General features: G+C 44.6%; 1 protein-coding gene across 2 annotated transcripts in view; it reads left to right on the top strand.

The window, feature by feature from the left end:
• LOC146800033 (uncharacterized) overlaps positions 1 to 14,713 on the top strand; it is a 141,362-nt gene that overhangs the window by 123,677 nt on the left and 2,972 nt on the right. Inside the window, exon 9 of one of the 2 annotated variants that reach the window (XM_085620932.1) lies at positions 8,580 to 11,671. The exons of the other annotated variant lie outside the window; for it this stretch is intronic. Coding sequence (XP_085477058.1) covers positions 8,580 to 9,601 — 1,022 coding nt within the window. The 3' untranslated portion in view covers positions 9,602 to 11,671. Of the gene's footprint in view, positions 1 to 8,579; positions 11,672 to 14,713 lie in introns of those variants that run through there. 2 annotated transcript variants of the gene reach the window in all.

The raw sequence follows: 14,713 nt of genomic DNA, 5'->3' as shown, positions 1-14,713 counted from the left end.
GAGAACCCAGGGACGACCGGCAGAGACTGATTAAACTGCCTTTAGCCACCAACTCAACTTCCCCCCCCCCTTCAAGAGACCCTCAACCCAGGGCGCAGGAACCAGCCAGCACCTCGTGGGACCCTGACTGCCGTCCCTGCGGAAAGAGAGTGCTATATTGAAGCTGCCTGTGGAAGGAGAGCGCTAAATCTGGTGGGCGCTACACTGGAACTGACTGCTCTGCTGGTGAGTGTGGTAATCCCAGCTGCCTGATGCCCCTGGAGCTGAGGGGGCTGCCTAGCTCCTGGGAAGCGCCCTATCTACGGCCCCAGTAGCGCTGTGTGGAGGGAAGGACTGGTTAATGTGGAAGCGCCGCGTGGGTGCCACCTCGGAGCGCCTACAAAGCCAGCGGGAGGCCACCCCGTGATTCGGGCACATTTGAACTTATGTAAAGCGGAGCGGGGGCCCACCCCGCGTAACTGCTGCCTTTTTCTTACATTTAAACCTGGCGGGAGCCCACCCCGCACTTGTCTGCCTCCCGCGGGTGCCCACCCCGCATTTGTGCTGCCATGACGAGTATCCGAAAGCGGGTGCCCACCCCGCGGTTGTTATGCCAATAGTGGGTGCCTACCCCGCACTTCGTCACCAGCCGGTAATCCGCGCCACGCGGGCTCCCCGTGACGTCGAGGGAGCCGCGCTGTGATTGGCCCTGGCAGGAGTGGCCTGGGGAGAAGTCCCGCCCCTCAGCAGGAAGCCGACTTGGAAGGGGAATCCAGGCGGGAGCCTAACCCGCGCTGGACGGCGACCCGGAGGGGGAAGGAGAGACCAAGGAATCCAGGCGGGAGCCTACCCAGTGCTGGTTCAGCCGCCTCCGAGGACGTCCGCAGCCTTGCTGAGGCTGCCTCGAAGTTCCGTGTCCCAGGAGGGGGCCCGGGTGAAGCCAGAAGAAGGCGTTGCTGCTAGCGGGGCTCCCGTGTGGGAAGGGGAAGCCCCGCGCCTGCCAGTGCTGAGAGGGCCGGAGCAGAAAGGAGCCGCTCCCCTGAGATCCCGGTGAGTTGGGCCCCGTGAGGAGTCGAGGGGTGGAGAGGGCAACGGGGCACATTGCCGGTGCCCACCCCCAGTATCAGGAGTGCCGCATTGGTTCCCTGCACAGCTGCCCCACCTGACAGCGGGCAGCTGCAACGAAGGGGCCGGCCTGACTTTGGAGCCCCAGAGTGTGGGACCTCAACGTGCCCCGTTCTGTTTACTGTTCTTTTCGGCTGCAATGTATGGGCCTTCGGCAACCTCAGGAGTCCCGGAGTTGAGCTGCCGGTGGGGCCCTAACTTTAACAGTAACTGGTGGGCCTAATTCTGCACAGTCACAACGTTGGGGGGGGGGGGGACATGTATAAGGTGTTTCCTGCTCATCGGGTTGTGGCCACTGCTGTGGTTGTCATGTTCAAGGGAAAGCCATGTTCCAGGCTTCAATGGCCTGCAATGTTTGAAAGCGTTATTGCCTTGCTCTGTGCAGCGCTATGTTAAAGGCTATGTTTTAAAGCGCTAATGCATTGCTACGTGTAGCGCTGCTATGTTTATATGCCATGTTCTGAGCGCTATTGCCTTTTTATGTGCAGTGCTATGTCGAATGCCATGTTTTAAAGCGCTATTGCCTTGCTATGTGCAACGCTATGTTAAATGCCGTGTTTTAAAGCGCTATGGAATGGCTAGGTGCAGCGCTATATTGAAATGCTCTATTTGAAGCGCGCTGTGCGCCACAGCTGTGCTTGACGCTCCCCAGGATCGCCAGGTGACGCGCTTTGATTCCATGCCAGGGTTTAATGTGTTAATGATGAACTGCTAATCTATTCATAATGAAATGCTTTTGATTTTAAGGTTGATTTAGATAAAACTGACTGGTTTTATTCAAAATACTGTGTGGTGTCAATTATTGCGTGCGTTTCCTGTCTCAGTGGATGTGTGTGCTGTATGGTCACTTCACACGTAAGCCTTTGGTTGCCTACCTGCTCGCGCCACGCTACCCCCTTAGGGCCTGGTGACCCCCGGTCCTACACGGTCCATATGAAGCCTTCTTTGGGACACGAACGTGGGTACCTGATCTCCATTGTGAAGGCACAGTGGCAGATGAAAAACCATTTGACATCCATGATAGTTTGGCTTTTTTACAGGATCTAAATGAGTCCAGGACCAAACAAAGCAATGTCTGACTAAAGCAGACCGCCACTGGGGAGTCTAGGCAGACACGGCAAGACCTGTCTGAAATCCCAAAAGTCGGTAATCTGGCCAGAGAGAAAATTGCAGACAAAAAGGAATTTGGACCTTCATACAGAACACCTGTACCAGTCCTTGCAGTACAAGGAACAAGAACTGTACTTTTGCCGCCTCTTTCTGGGAAAAAGGAGAAAAGATTTGTCTCTATCAACTTAATCAAACCACATTATGTGGCCAGTAATAAGCAGTAGACCTTGTGGTCTCCACAGTAGCAGACGCCTTCCTCTCGCTACAATCCAAGAAGTTCGAACAGAAAGACTCGTCCCGTTTGAAGAGCCATCTGTAAGGAATGAAGGACTAAGCAACAATGCTATGGAACCTGTTCCACTTGAACGAGACATTCAAGTTCAAAATGAACATCAGAATAATTCACAATTTGCAATTAGACCTAATACAGAAGTCTACATCAACATGCCTCGTCAGGAACAAAATACAATTTCAACTAATCCCGATGCAATTCCAACAATTGATCGAACTGCTCCTGGCTATTTCATGAACTTTGATAAGTTTTCTTTGGATCCAAGCGAGCCGGAAACTACGCCAGCCAAAACACCATTCAATCAACAAATAAAGAACTTTCTTCACTTTCTAAAAAAGACATACCTGGTATCTCCTTGGATTGAACTCTGGGTAATTTCTGGGCTATTGTTTTTTCTTTTCTGGCTAGGCTTAGTACTAACTTTTAGTATGCTTATTAATGGATGCTATCTTCAGCAAAGTTCCACAGCCCAAAAGGTCAACGTACTACTGAAGCCACATCCATCATCACATCGTGAGCAGAGAGACTTGTCACCTGAACATTACAGCAGTTCCTATACCGGATGGTATAGTATGGGACAAAGTTGATTAACACATTCGGTCCGACCGAGCTTTTTAAAATTAATCCTATATTTAGATTTCTTTAAGTGTTATCATTACCTCTAGTACATTTTCTGATGATTGGGACTCCGAAACAGTTAATAACATGTTGTCTAATTTAGAGAAAACTGCTGCATTTTCTAATGATTAAATGTTAGAGGTATCTTCAGATTATGACACATTGTACTGTTACCAGCATTATGGTCATCATTTCCTGCACAAATCCATTTCACCTAGGAATGTTTTTGAGTACTATCAGTGGAACCATTTCCCAACACCACCAAAAAGTAGTTCATAAACGTTTGCACAGAAATTGTCATACTTTTCAGGGTTTAAAACCATAGATCCAGCCTCCTATTACTATATGGTTGCACTAACATCAGCACTGAAAATTATGTTGACAAACACTAAACAGATTTACTCTGCTTCCTTTTTGCCCCAATTGTTTGAACAGGGTTTTCGACCTATGGAAAGACGAAATTGACTTAAAATCAGTTTGAGGTTCATGGGACTGGCAAGTCCAGGGTACATAGCCACTATTTAGAGCATGCCTCATTCCACAGCAGATGATCTTTTTAAATGATACTGTGCAACAGACATCCTTTCTTGGACTAGTCAAGAGCAAGGACCTGAACACCCCTAGATTTCCAACACCGACATATGGGGAGTGGCAGAATTCAACTACACAAGAAGGGGCTACAGTAGATGACATCTTAAAGTACAATAGAACAGACCCAAATTGGAAACAGTGGGTGGTTTGGCCCTTAGACACAAATAGCTGTCATAAGCGATTCCTGGGAAAAAAAAAAAACACTAAAGTATAGGGTCTAAGGCAGAGTTCTTCAATCTGTGGGGCGCGCCCCCTGGGGGGCCCAACACCATCTCGGGGGGGGGGGTGGCGGCAGGCACTCCACTCTAATCGTACCTTTGTTTGTTCCCTGCGTTGCAAGCCTTCTTAGAGAACTCCGGTATGGTTGAAGGGGATATCGATGGGGCACGCCGTGCCCATGCTTTTGTCTTGTTAACTGTCCCGGGAGGGGATTAATTCATAGAGCTGAAATGCTTCAGCTGCTAAAGCCCATAGCAAGTAACAGACATTCATCTTCTGCTATGAAACTGAAGGCAAACAGACAGTCCTGTTACTTTGCGTTTGATTTCATAGCAGTGGAGACTCCTTGCCTCCCACTGAAGCTGAAATGCCTGTCTGTTCCTTTGCTTTCAGTTTAAGCAGAGGAGACGTCCTGCCTCCCACTGTAGCTGAAGCATTTCAGCTCTATGAATTAACCCTTTCCTGGGAGGGTTAGCTTTACCCTGAAAGAAGACAAAGTTTCTTTTAAAACTGCACAGGCAGGTGCGCAAAATGCTTGCCACCCATGTGTTGTTTAAAGAGCCCCTGTATATTGCTTGCTTGTCTTGACTCTAAATATGGTTATAAATGAAGAAGTATGTATTAATTTGTAATCTGACGTTTTTTGCCCTTTTATTATCAGTCATAGACCATTCAGCCAGTCCTAGAACCCAATTAAAAGTTGTTTTTATTTATATTTGCTGTTCGAAGTATGCACAGACAAGTGCTGAAATACAGCTTTAGGTGACTGCTCATTTTTGTACCGCCTGGGACATCAAAATAATGAGGTGGCAACCCTAATCACAAGACTGGGAGTTTGTTGCAGGATCAGCACATTATTTATTTCCTCCACCCTGATCCCTGGTTACTGCTATAATAGCAATAGTTTAACACATTTAAAACCCTACGCTGTCGTCAATAACATACTGAGTTACTTCAAGTGTCTGGGAATGCACTCTGCATTCAGACAACTCGCTCCTCATTCTCGCCCTTCACTTTCACTCTCACCCTGCACTCACAGCGATCACAATGCACTCACACTGATCCCGATGCACTCACACCATTCACCCACTTACCCTGCACTCACAGTGATCACTCTGCACTCACTATGCACTTATACTGTTCACCCTATACCTCACCCTGCAGTCACACAAGCACACTACTCAGCCTGCACTCATGTGACACTTCACTCACCTGTCCCCCCCCTCACTGCTCAATCTGCAATCTCACTCAAATAAGCCCACCACTAGCCATACATTAATTCGCCCCACTCTGCATTTACATCCGCACCCAAAGTCATATGGTCACCTCACTCACCCTGCAGTCACTCCTCTTAACCTACTCTCTCACTGTTACATGGATCACTGTGCACTCACATGGGCACTCCTGCCACCCACACAGCGCAGAGGTTAAATGTGCCTGCTACAAAGAACGTGTACCATGCAGATCAAATTACTGAGTGTGAGTAAACAATGAGTAGTGCTATAAAACAAATGAAATGTTTGCCAGAAAGGTACTATACAGAGATGAGGTGCATCGTTGCTAAGTGGTAGTGAGGGAATTCATGGAGAAGGTGGAAATGGGGGAGGGGTGCCAAAAAAGACTGGTTCACTGTGTGCTACAAGTGCTAGGGCCAGCCCTGGCTGGGTGTGTTAGACCCCACCCGTAGTTCGGGTCTAGTTGCGCCTCTGTACTCTAGTATGGGCATGTCGTGCCCTATCAAGGTTTTCGTCCTAAATTACAAAAGGACACATTTACATGCACTGCAATCCAACCTTCCAGGGTGCCCCTTGATGGAGACCGCTCTGGTTTTGCCATGATGGCCTGGAATAATTCCTAAACAGATTCTTGTAAATAATGTTTTGTTTCATTTATTTTTAATGTAATTGATCAGGGCGAGTCTATTCCTATTTGCAGTGAAATTTGTTTGTTTCATGCAACAACCATTAAAAAGTTTATTTTAAAACCAAGCGGGTCCTCACATTTGAGAAATTGGAGGATATCACAGATATTATTCGCTGTAAAATTAGTGGGCTGCTGCTTTGTTACAACAGTGAAAAGACATCACAATCTCTGAATATTAGATGTAAACACTTTTAGAATTTCAACCATAGTGCCTGTGCACAATTAGTAGCCTGGCTAAAGAGGGTATGGCAGAGCTGAAAGCAAATCATTTAAACTCAAAGCTGTACTGAACAGGGGCCCCCAAAATATTTTTAGCCCAGAGCAACCAAAATCCTTAACATATCCCTGCCACCACAAAATCTGTCAGACAACATTGCTCTGAAGTAAAATAGACAACATCATTAATTTATGATTAGTTCTATTTTTTTTTTTTTAAAACAGAAGCCCGACGTGTCCTAAACCCTCACTGCTTCAGGGAAGCAACTTATTGTAACACAACTAAGGAATTCTCAATTAGGTTTTCGTTCAGCGCCCTCTCTGTGGACTTTCAACTTTCTCTTCGGATCCATAACTGGTTAGTGGGCAATTAGCCCATTATAATGATTTCTAGAGAAGAATTGTTTCTCGTGTACCAGCTCTGAGCTAGGGAGTGCTCGAAAAATCTGACCACACTGTCTCCCTTTGAGTCCCTGTTTTGGCTGAAAATGTCTGCAAAATATTCAGCTTTGAGAGAAACTGCTATCAAAACTCTCTTGCCTTTCAGCTCGTTCTATTTATGTGAGATTGGGTTCACAGCACTTGCAGTATTAAAGACTAAGTACTGTTCAAGACTGGATGTGGAGCACAACATGGGGATTGCAGTAGCAAAAATCCATCCACAGATTGACCGTCTCTGTGGCGAAAAACAGGCACACCCGTCACATTTATGTTGGTGGTGTTATAATCAATCTATGTCATGGGTAAAACAAATCATCCTAGTAAAAACAATTTGCGCACATTTTATCTTGGAAAATGGTGCTTTAAGCTGTGTAATAAGCCTCTGTCATTTCACCACACCCACTAACAAACCTGTAGTTTACTAAACACTCTTATTGCTTTAAACATTATTTGCTGGATATGGCCCTGGATATGCGCGTGGCGGTCGATTTATGTAGTAAACCAGATTCCAGAAATTTCTGTCAGGTGGTGAGGGGCCCAACATCTAAAAAACATCAGCTGGGGGGGGCCTCAACCTACAAAAGTTTGAAGATCTGGTCTAAGGGAATTAAAGACCTAATGAGGGTTCAGTCCCGAAGCTCAACAATTGTATTTACCAAAAAACCCAAAGGTCTATTCAACTACTACTAGTCTTAAAGTCCAAAATAAAGACTAAGAATTACTAGCTAATATCAGAGGATTACTAGCTAAGGAAAGAGAGAACCCTTCTGAGTGGTTGGAATCCCATCAAACACAAGAACTTGATCAGACTTATCATCTGGGTTTCCATCCTTCCATCCACACGCCCTCTTGATCTTAGAGGGCTCAATCAGTGGAATTCGTCATGAAGGGGGTCTGGAAGTGAGACCTAGGAAAAAGTAACAGGTGTATACAGACTCCAAAAAGTCCTATCTAATAGTGTTAAGTGGGAATAAGAAAAGGGTGCAGTGCAATGTGAGTGAGTGAATATAAAACAGTATTTATAGCAGAACAAAATGAGGAGATTATAGTGGCACTGTGAGCTAGCTGATGCAAACAGGCTAACATATCCTGTGGGGTACTCAGAACCAGTCTGCCACTAATTCCACGGTTTGTTATGCGAACGCGCAGGTCCTGTATAGGGTATATAGGAACTACAAGACAGGACTTAGGCCCTTATTATGAATTTGGTGGACCTCTTGCGTCGCCCCCACTGCGCCTTCCACAGGAGGACGACTAATGCTGTGGTGCACCCTCCCACCGGATTAAGTGTGTAATCCATGGTGGGTGGTGCTACGGCGGTCTCACAGCAGCGGTCTGTTAGGCTCATGGGAGAGCCTAACATGCAGACCACCGCCGTGAGAGCACCAACTTCACGTTCCTGCATGGTGTGGCATGCACCATGTTGTGTGTGCCACACTGTGCAGGAACAGGGGGGCACAACATGTGCCCCTCTGCATGCACCACCAGGGCCACAAGCTCACCACCATGAAAAGGGCGGGGGACAGACTACTTCCTATATGCTAGTGAGTGCTGCAGTGGCACCACCTGCATGTTATTGCCCCTGAACTCTGTGCCACCGCAGCAAGATCCTGGATCCAGCAGTCCTGTGGCAGTCCGATACCACACTTCTAATATCGCAGGCGGGCACGCAGTGTGGCGATGTTCAGACCACCATTGCGAGTGAAGCTGTCCTAAGGCCCCCAGAAACCAAATGTCTGCAGGCTGTCCCATCCCGAGTAGAACGATAACCCGAAGTTGACCTGGGGCAAATGACTATTTTGTCAAGCACACAACTTCCTATTTGGCTGCCATTCACCCAGGACAATATTGGATCCACTGGGTGAAAGCCATAGAGTAGGTCACTAATGGCCAGGTGAGTAAGCACTACTTCCAAAGCCAATTTGAGTATTTTAGGAACAATTTTATTACAGGTAATGTATTAAGGGGCAGCAATTCTCTTTGCTAGCTAACCTCCGTCTTTTGTCTGTTTTTACTTTGTAATAATTTACAGTATATACTTTTTGCTTTTCTTTTCACTCTTTAGTGTCCGAGACTTCCAAGAAAGAGTCCCAGATATGCTCATTAACAAAATACCAAAGTGTGTACAAGACTGAGAGATGCTTCGCATTCAATGAGTGTGAGAAGAATTTTAACAAGAAGGCACTTCTTGTGGTGCATGAAAAATCTCCTTCAGAATCAACACCTTACACCATCAGTGAGTGTGAAAAGAGGTTTTCTAAAATGTCAAATCTACCAAGGCACCAAATGTTACATACAGGAGTGAGGCCCTTTCACTGTATTGTGTGTGAGAAAAGATTTACTCGGAAGGAACATCTTTTAAATCACAGAAGAATCCACACAGAGACCAGGCCATATCACTGCACAGAGTGTGATAAAAGATTTACTCAAGAGCAAAATCTTTTAGACCATCAAAGGACACACTCAGGAGCGAAGCCCCCTTACCAATACAGTGAATGCAAGAAGAACTATGCAGAAAATTCAGATCTTCTGGATCATCTTAAAATTCACAGAGGAGTGAAGGCCTATCACTGTACCGAGTGTGGAGAAAGCTTTATTAAAAAGTCAATTCTTAGAACACATCAAAGAATCCACTCAGGAGTGAAGCCTTTTCAGTGTGCTGTATGTGAGAAGAAATTTACTAGAAGCTCATATCTTCTAGTCCATCAACGAATACACACGGGAGAGATGCCTTTTCACTGCACTGAGTGTGATAAAAGCTTTAATGATATGTCACATCTTCGATATCATCAAAGAATCCACACTGGTGAGAGGCCATTTAACTGCACTGAGTGTGAGAAAAGCTTTAGTCTCAAGCAAAGTCTTCTAGACCACCAAAGAACACACACAGGAGAGAGGCCCTTTCACTGCGCAGAGTGTCAGAAGAGCTTTACTCATAAGTCAAATCTTCGAATGCATCAAAGAATTCACACAGGGTTGAAACCCTATCAATGCACCATATGTCAGAAGAGCTTTACTCAAAAGGCACACCTTATTCAGCACCTAATAACGCACGAGAAGGAGGCCAAATTACTACACCGAGAGTGAACAAGCTTTACACAAGTGTCCGATCTAGTGCACAAAGGAATCCATACAGGATGTGGCCAGTTCTCTGCATTATACGTGAGTAAAGATTTTCTACAAAATCACCATCTGGCACAAAGAAGAGTGACACAAAGAGGAGTGAGTCCCTTTACTGTACTACATATGAGATGATATTAATATGCTAGCCATGCTTACTCCAACACCAGAGAATACACAGACATGATGAATAAAATCAAAATCTGTAGTATGAAATTAAATAGACCAAAAAAGCAGTGAGTAATATGATGCAAAAAGATATTCAAACCGATTTAATGTCTGCCAGATTTAAAATGCTCTAGCTCAGAATATATTAAGACATTCAAAGAGATTTTGTCTTTCCTATGATGGCCTATGAGGTACAAAAAATAAACATGTTGCTATAAATATCTCCTTGATGCTGAATTCTGTTCATTTGAAAAAAAAAACAATCGGAAGAATAAAAAGTTCCCTTCAATGCTGGAGTTTTTTTTTTATATTTCATTAATATATCCATAGTGGATTTAACATCTTTCTCCTTCAATGGGTAAAAAAAGCTTCGATGTGAAATTATCATTTTAACAATTTATAAAATTCTGACCGGATATGAAGCCTTTTCTATGTGAAAATGTAATCCAGAAAACATATTTCTGCTACACCATCTCATTAACATAAGAAAACTTAAAACAACATACATTCACAACTTTGGATGCTCAATAAACCTTCATTGTCAACAAGAGCCCCTTTTTGTTTTTTTAAAAAAAAGCTTATTAGTTCGTTTATTACTAAAATCCCATTACTGACCTTCCTAATACATAGAGGTTGTACCTTTTGTGGTAAGGAGAGTGAATATACAGATGCACAGCCTATTTATAATGGTCCTTTTGACGTATGTTTTTCCTGCAAACGTCTGCAATGTGAAATGGCAAAAAAAGTTATTGATGGAATGCTTGACTTAATATCAACCACTGGTAATTACATGGGACTGCATCGCAGTCCATCATTATTTTGAACACCATGCCACCTAAGCTTAGACCCAGTCTGCAATGTGAGGCATAGCAGAGTTGGGCAGGCAAAATTCGCTATGGCTTCATTGCATGTTGAGGTCATTGCCTTCCTCTTTTGCTGAAATAATCTTTACATGGTATCTGTGAAAGAAAAAACATGCTGGTATAGTGGGAATCTCTAATTATGGTAGGATGTCTGACTGGTAGAGACTGGGCTTCCACCCCACTGGTGACCTGTCCACCAAAAATTATTTGGCCTCCATTGAATGAAAGTCTATTGATGTGTTGTCAGGAAGTGATGAGGCCATCAGAAATGTGATTATGACACGAGATATAGTACTTATCCAATACAGTCCCTTCCTTGTTACTGTATGAGGACTACAGTATACATCATTGACTTTATCAGTTACGTTCGACTAAGAGAACTACCTCCGACTCACCACAGATAAAACAGAGATCCTGATCTTTGGAAATAAGGAGACCGAGTGGCCACCTGACCTGGGTTCTATGCCCACCCGCGCAGACCACATCACAAACCTCTGCATCATCCTTGATGATAAGCTGTCACTGAACAAACAAGTCAATGCTGTGATCGCATCCTGCTGCCACATTCTCAGAATGCTTTGCAAAATCTTCTAATGGCTCCCCACGCACGTTAGACACACAGTAAACCAGGCAATGCACCATATGTCTGCATCTCTGGCCAACTCGAGCACAGAGTACAATTCGAGACCACTGCCGTTAGACTCACCATAGACCTCCCCAGAAGCGCACACATTATGCTCTACATCGCGTAACTGCATTGTCTACCCATCCAGAAATGCTGCATATTCAGGCTTCTCATCCACGTCTACAAAGCCCCTCACGACACAGGACCTACCTTAACGGACTCCATCTCTATCAACCATTCAGACATCTGTGCTATACTTCTCTCACCTTTGCACAAATTCCCTACATCTGCAAAAGCAAGATAGGAGGTTGTGCTGTTTGCTTCATTGTAGCCAAAAGGTGGAACGAGCACCCTCTACATATCAGGACCATCACTACACTCCCCAACTACCGCAAGAAGCTGAAGACCTTGATGTTCGCACCTTCAGACCTACGCTTCTCCTCCTGCGCCTGGATAGCCTCACAGCTGATAAGCTGCACCGTACAGATCTTCATAACATAACGTGTAACATAGCATAACAGCATGGTTATGTTTGGTGCTTTTTGTTCTACCGTTTTGTGGCACAATGGATGGTTTGACATTCTCAAATGGCTAACATGATACAACATTCAGCAGTCTTTATTTTGGACTTTTTTAAGACTAGTAGTAGTTGAATAGACCTTTGGGTTTTTTAGTTAATACATAAGCGATTCCTGAACTTCACCGAGGGACTCAGTAACCATAGGCCAAACCCACGTTATGTACAGAGAGAACGTCCAGGGGTAGTGACATCTTATAGTGTTGGGAAGTTGTGCCTCGGTTGGCTATAAACCTCAACACTTGCAGAAGTGAAACAAAACTTATCTTTACTCTCACATGACATGGATGTTAGGGACTTTTTACTAGGACCCAGGAAACGTCATAAACGTTTCATATATGCAGGCATTAATGCTGCCTATAATGAAATCTGAAAGATTTCCCTACAAGAGACCGCAGAGAGAATACGAGAAATAGACCGTATAAACTTAGAAAACGCATTAGCTGTGGTAGATAATGGGTTAACAACATTTACCTCCAGGATATATTCCTTAGGCAACATTGTATCCTCTGCAACAGACATACTAGAACAAGATTTAGCCATATTACAGCACGGGAAATCTCAATTACGTTCTATTCTGTTAAGCTGAACGCTGCAATCTTTGCGTGCAGGCTATGTGCCTTGGTGTTTTATCAACCGTACGTCTCTGTTTTCTGAATACAATCTAACAGATAAACAGATAGAAATGGCACAAAGGGGAGCAAAATATACAATGCTGCGTATCGAAAAACTGGATAGATTACCATTTACAGTGGCAGGATCACCTTCCACAGAATGGCTAATCCATTGTCACATAACTACCGGTCACTACTTTTCAGTATTGCCTTGAACAAAAGCAGGCAGGCAAATATGAAAACATGGGTAAGGAATACATTAAGGAATCATGGGAATTACCATACAGATTCCGCTGCCAGAGTGGGGCTCGAGAAGTGTTTCTAAGTGGTACAAACTGTGAGAACATTTTAAGTGGATCACTCGCAGGACAAGTTTGCTACAGAACCATTACAAGCCCCATGCAGCATTATATCCTGACATATCATCTGAGGGGTGCCCCAGCTGCAGTGCTTACTCTAGCATTCGGGCTACTTTCAAATGGGACTTACTTTATGCTGAACAGTCAAGGCTGCTGTGGAATGCTCCCAGGCATCGCATATCTGGTAACCGTGAGCTCCAGGGTTACTTGTTGTATGCAAGTATTGTTTCCACCGACACACATAGTCAGGGAGGCGCCGTTATGGCCTTCACTGAATGTTTCTCTAATGTGGTTTGTTACTCTAAGCAGAATGAAAGCCATGCTTTTACAAAAGTCTGTGCCCTTAACCTCCGCTCAAGATACTTTTGATCTCCAGTTCGCATTGTCTTCGGCAGAGATACAGGCGCTTATCCATACATATTGCCCTTTCCATTTTGTAGAAATGGTAAATCGTATATTTAACATGTCTGATACGACAGGCTTACCTCACCTATTTAAGACCATAGGTTCTGGACCTCTAAGCACCTTTCAAATGGTACTTAGAGTTATACCAAACTTCATACACTCTGTATTCGGAAGCATCTTTGGAGGACTTCCGCTAATCCGGTTTCTAATAGCAGGTATCCTGATTATCTTCTATCCACTACGCAATGGACGTCCCAGTCACCAAGGAGATGGAAAAAGTACTCCTGGGGCGGAAATATCATGGCCGTGTGGTACAACATCTAGACACGCCTCGCCTAAGAGAACTAAGTGCATCTTGGTTCCTGTCATTTTGACCAGTCTGGATGGACTGCATCTTAACTGTCCTCCGATGCCTGTTTTGCGGAGAATATGTGTTAGACATTTGTTTGACACCCCCATCATGTGCGCAACCGGACGTGAATGCTCTACTGGACCCAATAGCAGCCCATGTCATGCAGTGTCCTAAGCGTATTCCAATGTTGATGGGGGCATTCCTTGAGCCACCGCAGGTAGTAACTGCACCGGCTGGTATGGACACAGGCTGCTCCACTGACACCCAGGCTTTGAACGGCGCACAGGCTGCCCCAGCACCGACTGCAGACAGCGTGGAACATCATCTGTGCTCAATTGTCGTACTTTGCAAGGTGCTACAGGGGCCGTCTACTGCAGAAGCAAGCAACAAAAATGTTGCGTCTACCAGCCAGGACACATAAACAATTGACTCATTTGACTCGTCGTGTGCTAGAAGAAATGCGCCCTTTTTAAAAACCAGCTCAAATTTGGAACTCAAAACAAAATTGACATTCCTTTAATTTATTGGGCATGCAATGCTTCCGACTATATCAACGGACACTTTTAGAGCTATAGCTTGCAAACATTTTTCTTTTAACATTTTATCATTTTTTAAAATGTTTAAAGAAGTTTTTAAACATTTCAGTAAAACAAATGTTTTATGAACTTTGAGCATACCTATATCTAGTTAGGCTGGTAGTACGGTAATAAGTTACATATGCCTTCCAGTCGGAAGAGGAGTGGGTGTTGTATTCCATTTAGGTACCTTGTATAGGCGCAGGTAACATCGCCACCTTTCACCTATATTCTTCCGTACGTTACATACATAACTGTTCTTGGGCCCTGACCTTTTACCTAGATACGACACTGCATTCAGAACGCAGATTTTTCCCTAGTTCGAATCTAATACATCATGCATGAGGTTTCTTGGAAGCACAGCAGGACTACCATCTCCTGTATAATATCTCTGTATAAAGTTCAGGCCCGAGGTCATCCTTTAGGCCGACACAATAACACAGCAAGGTAGGAGACCTGTGGGTATATATACATTATGTTTTGCTTAGACAGACAGAGGAGACCGTGACTTCCCGGCTGACACACTGACCAGAGACGCTGA

This window comes from Triturus cristatus, chromosome 8, assembly GCF_964204655.1.
Source record: "Triturus cristatus chromosome 8, aTriCri1.1, whole genome shotgun sequence".
Taxonomy (NCBI): Eukaryota; Metazoa; Chordata; class Amphibia; order Caudata; family Salamandridae; genus Triturus; species Triturus cristatus.
This window is presented reverse-complemented; position numbering and strand designations above follow the sequence as displayed.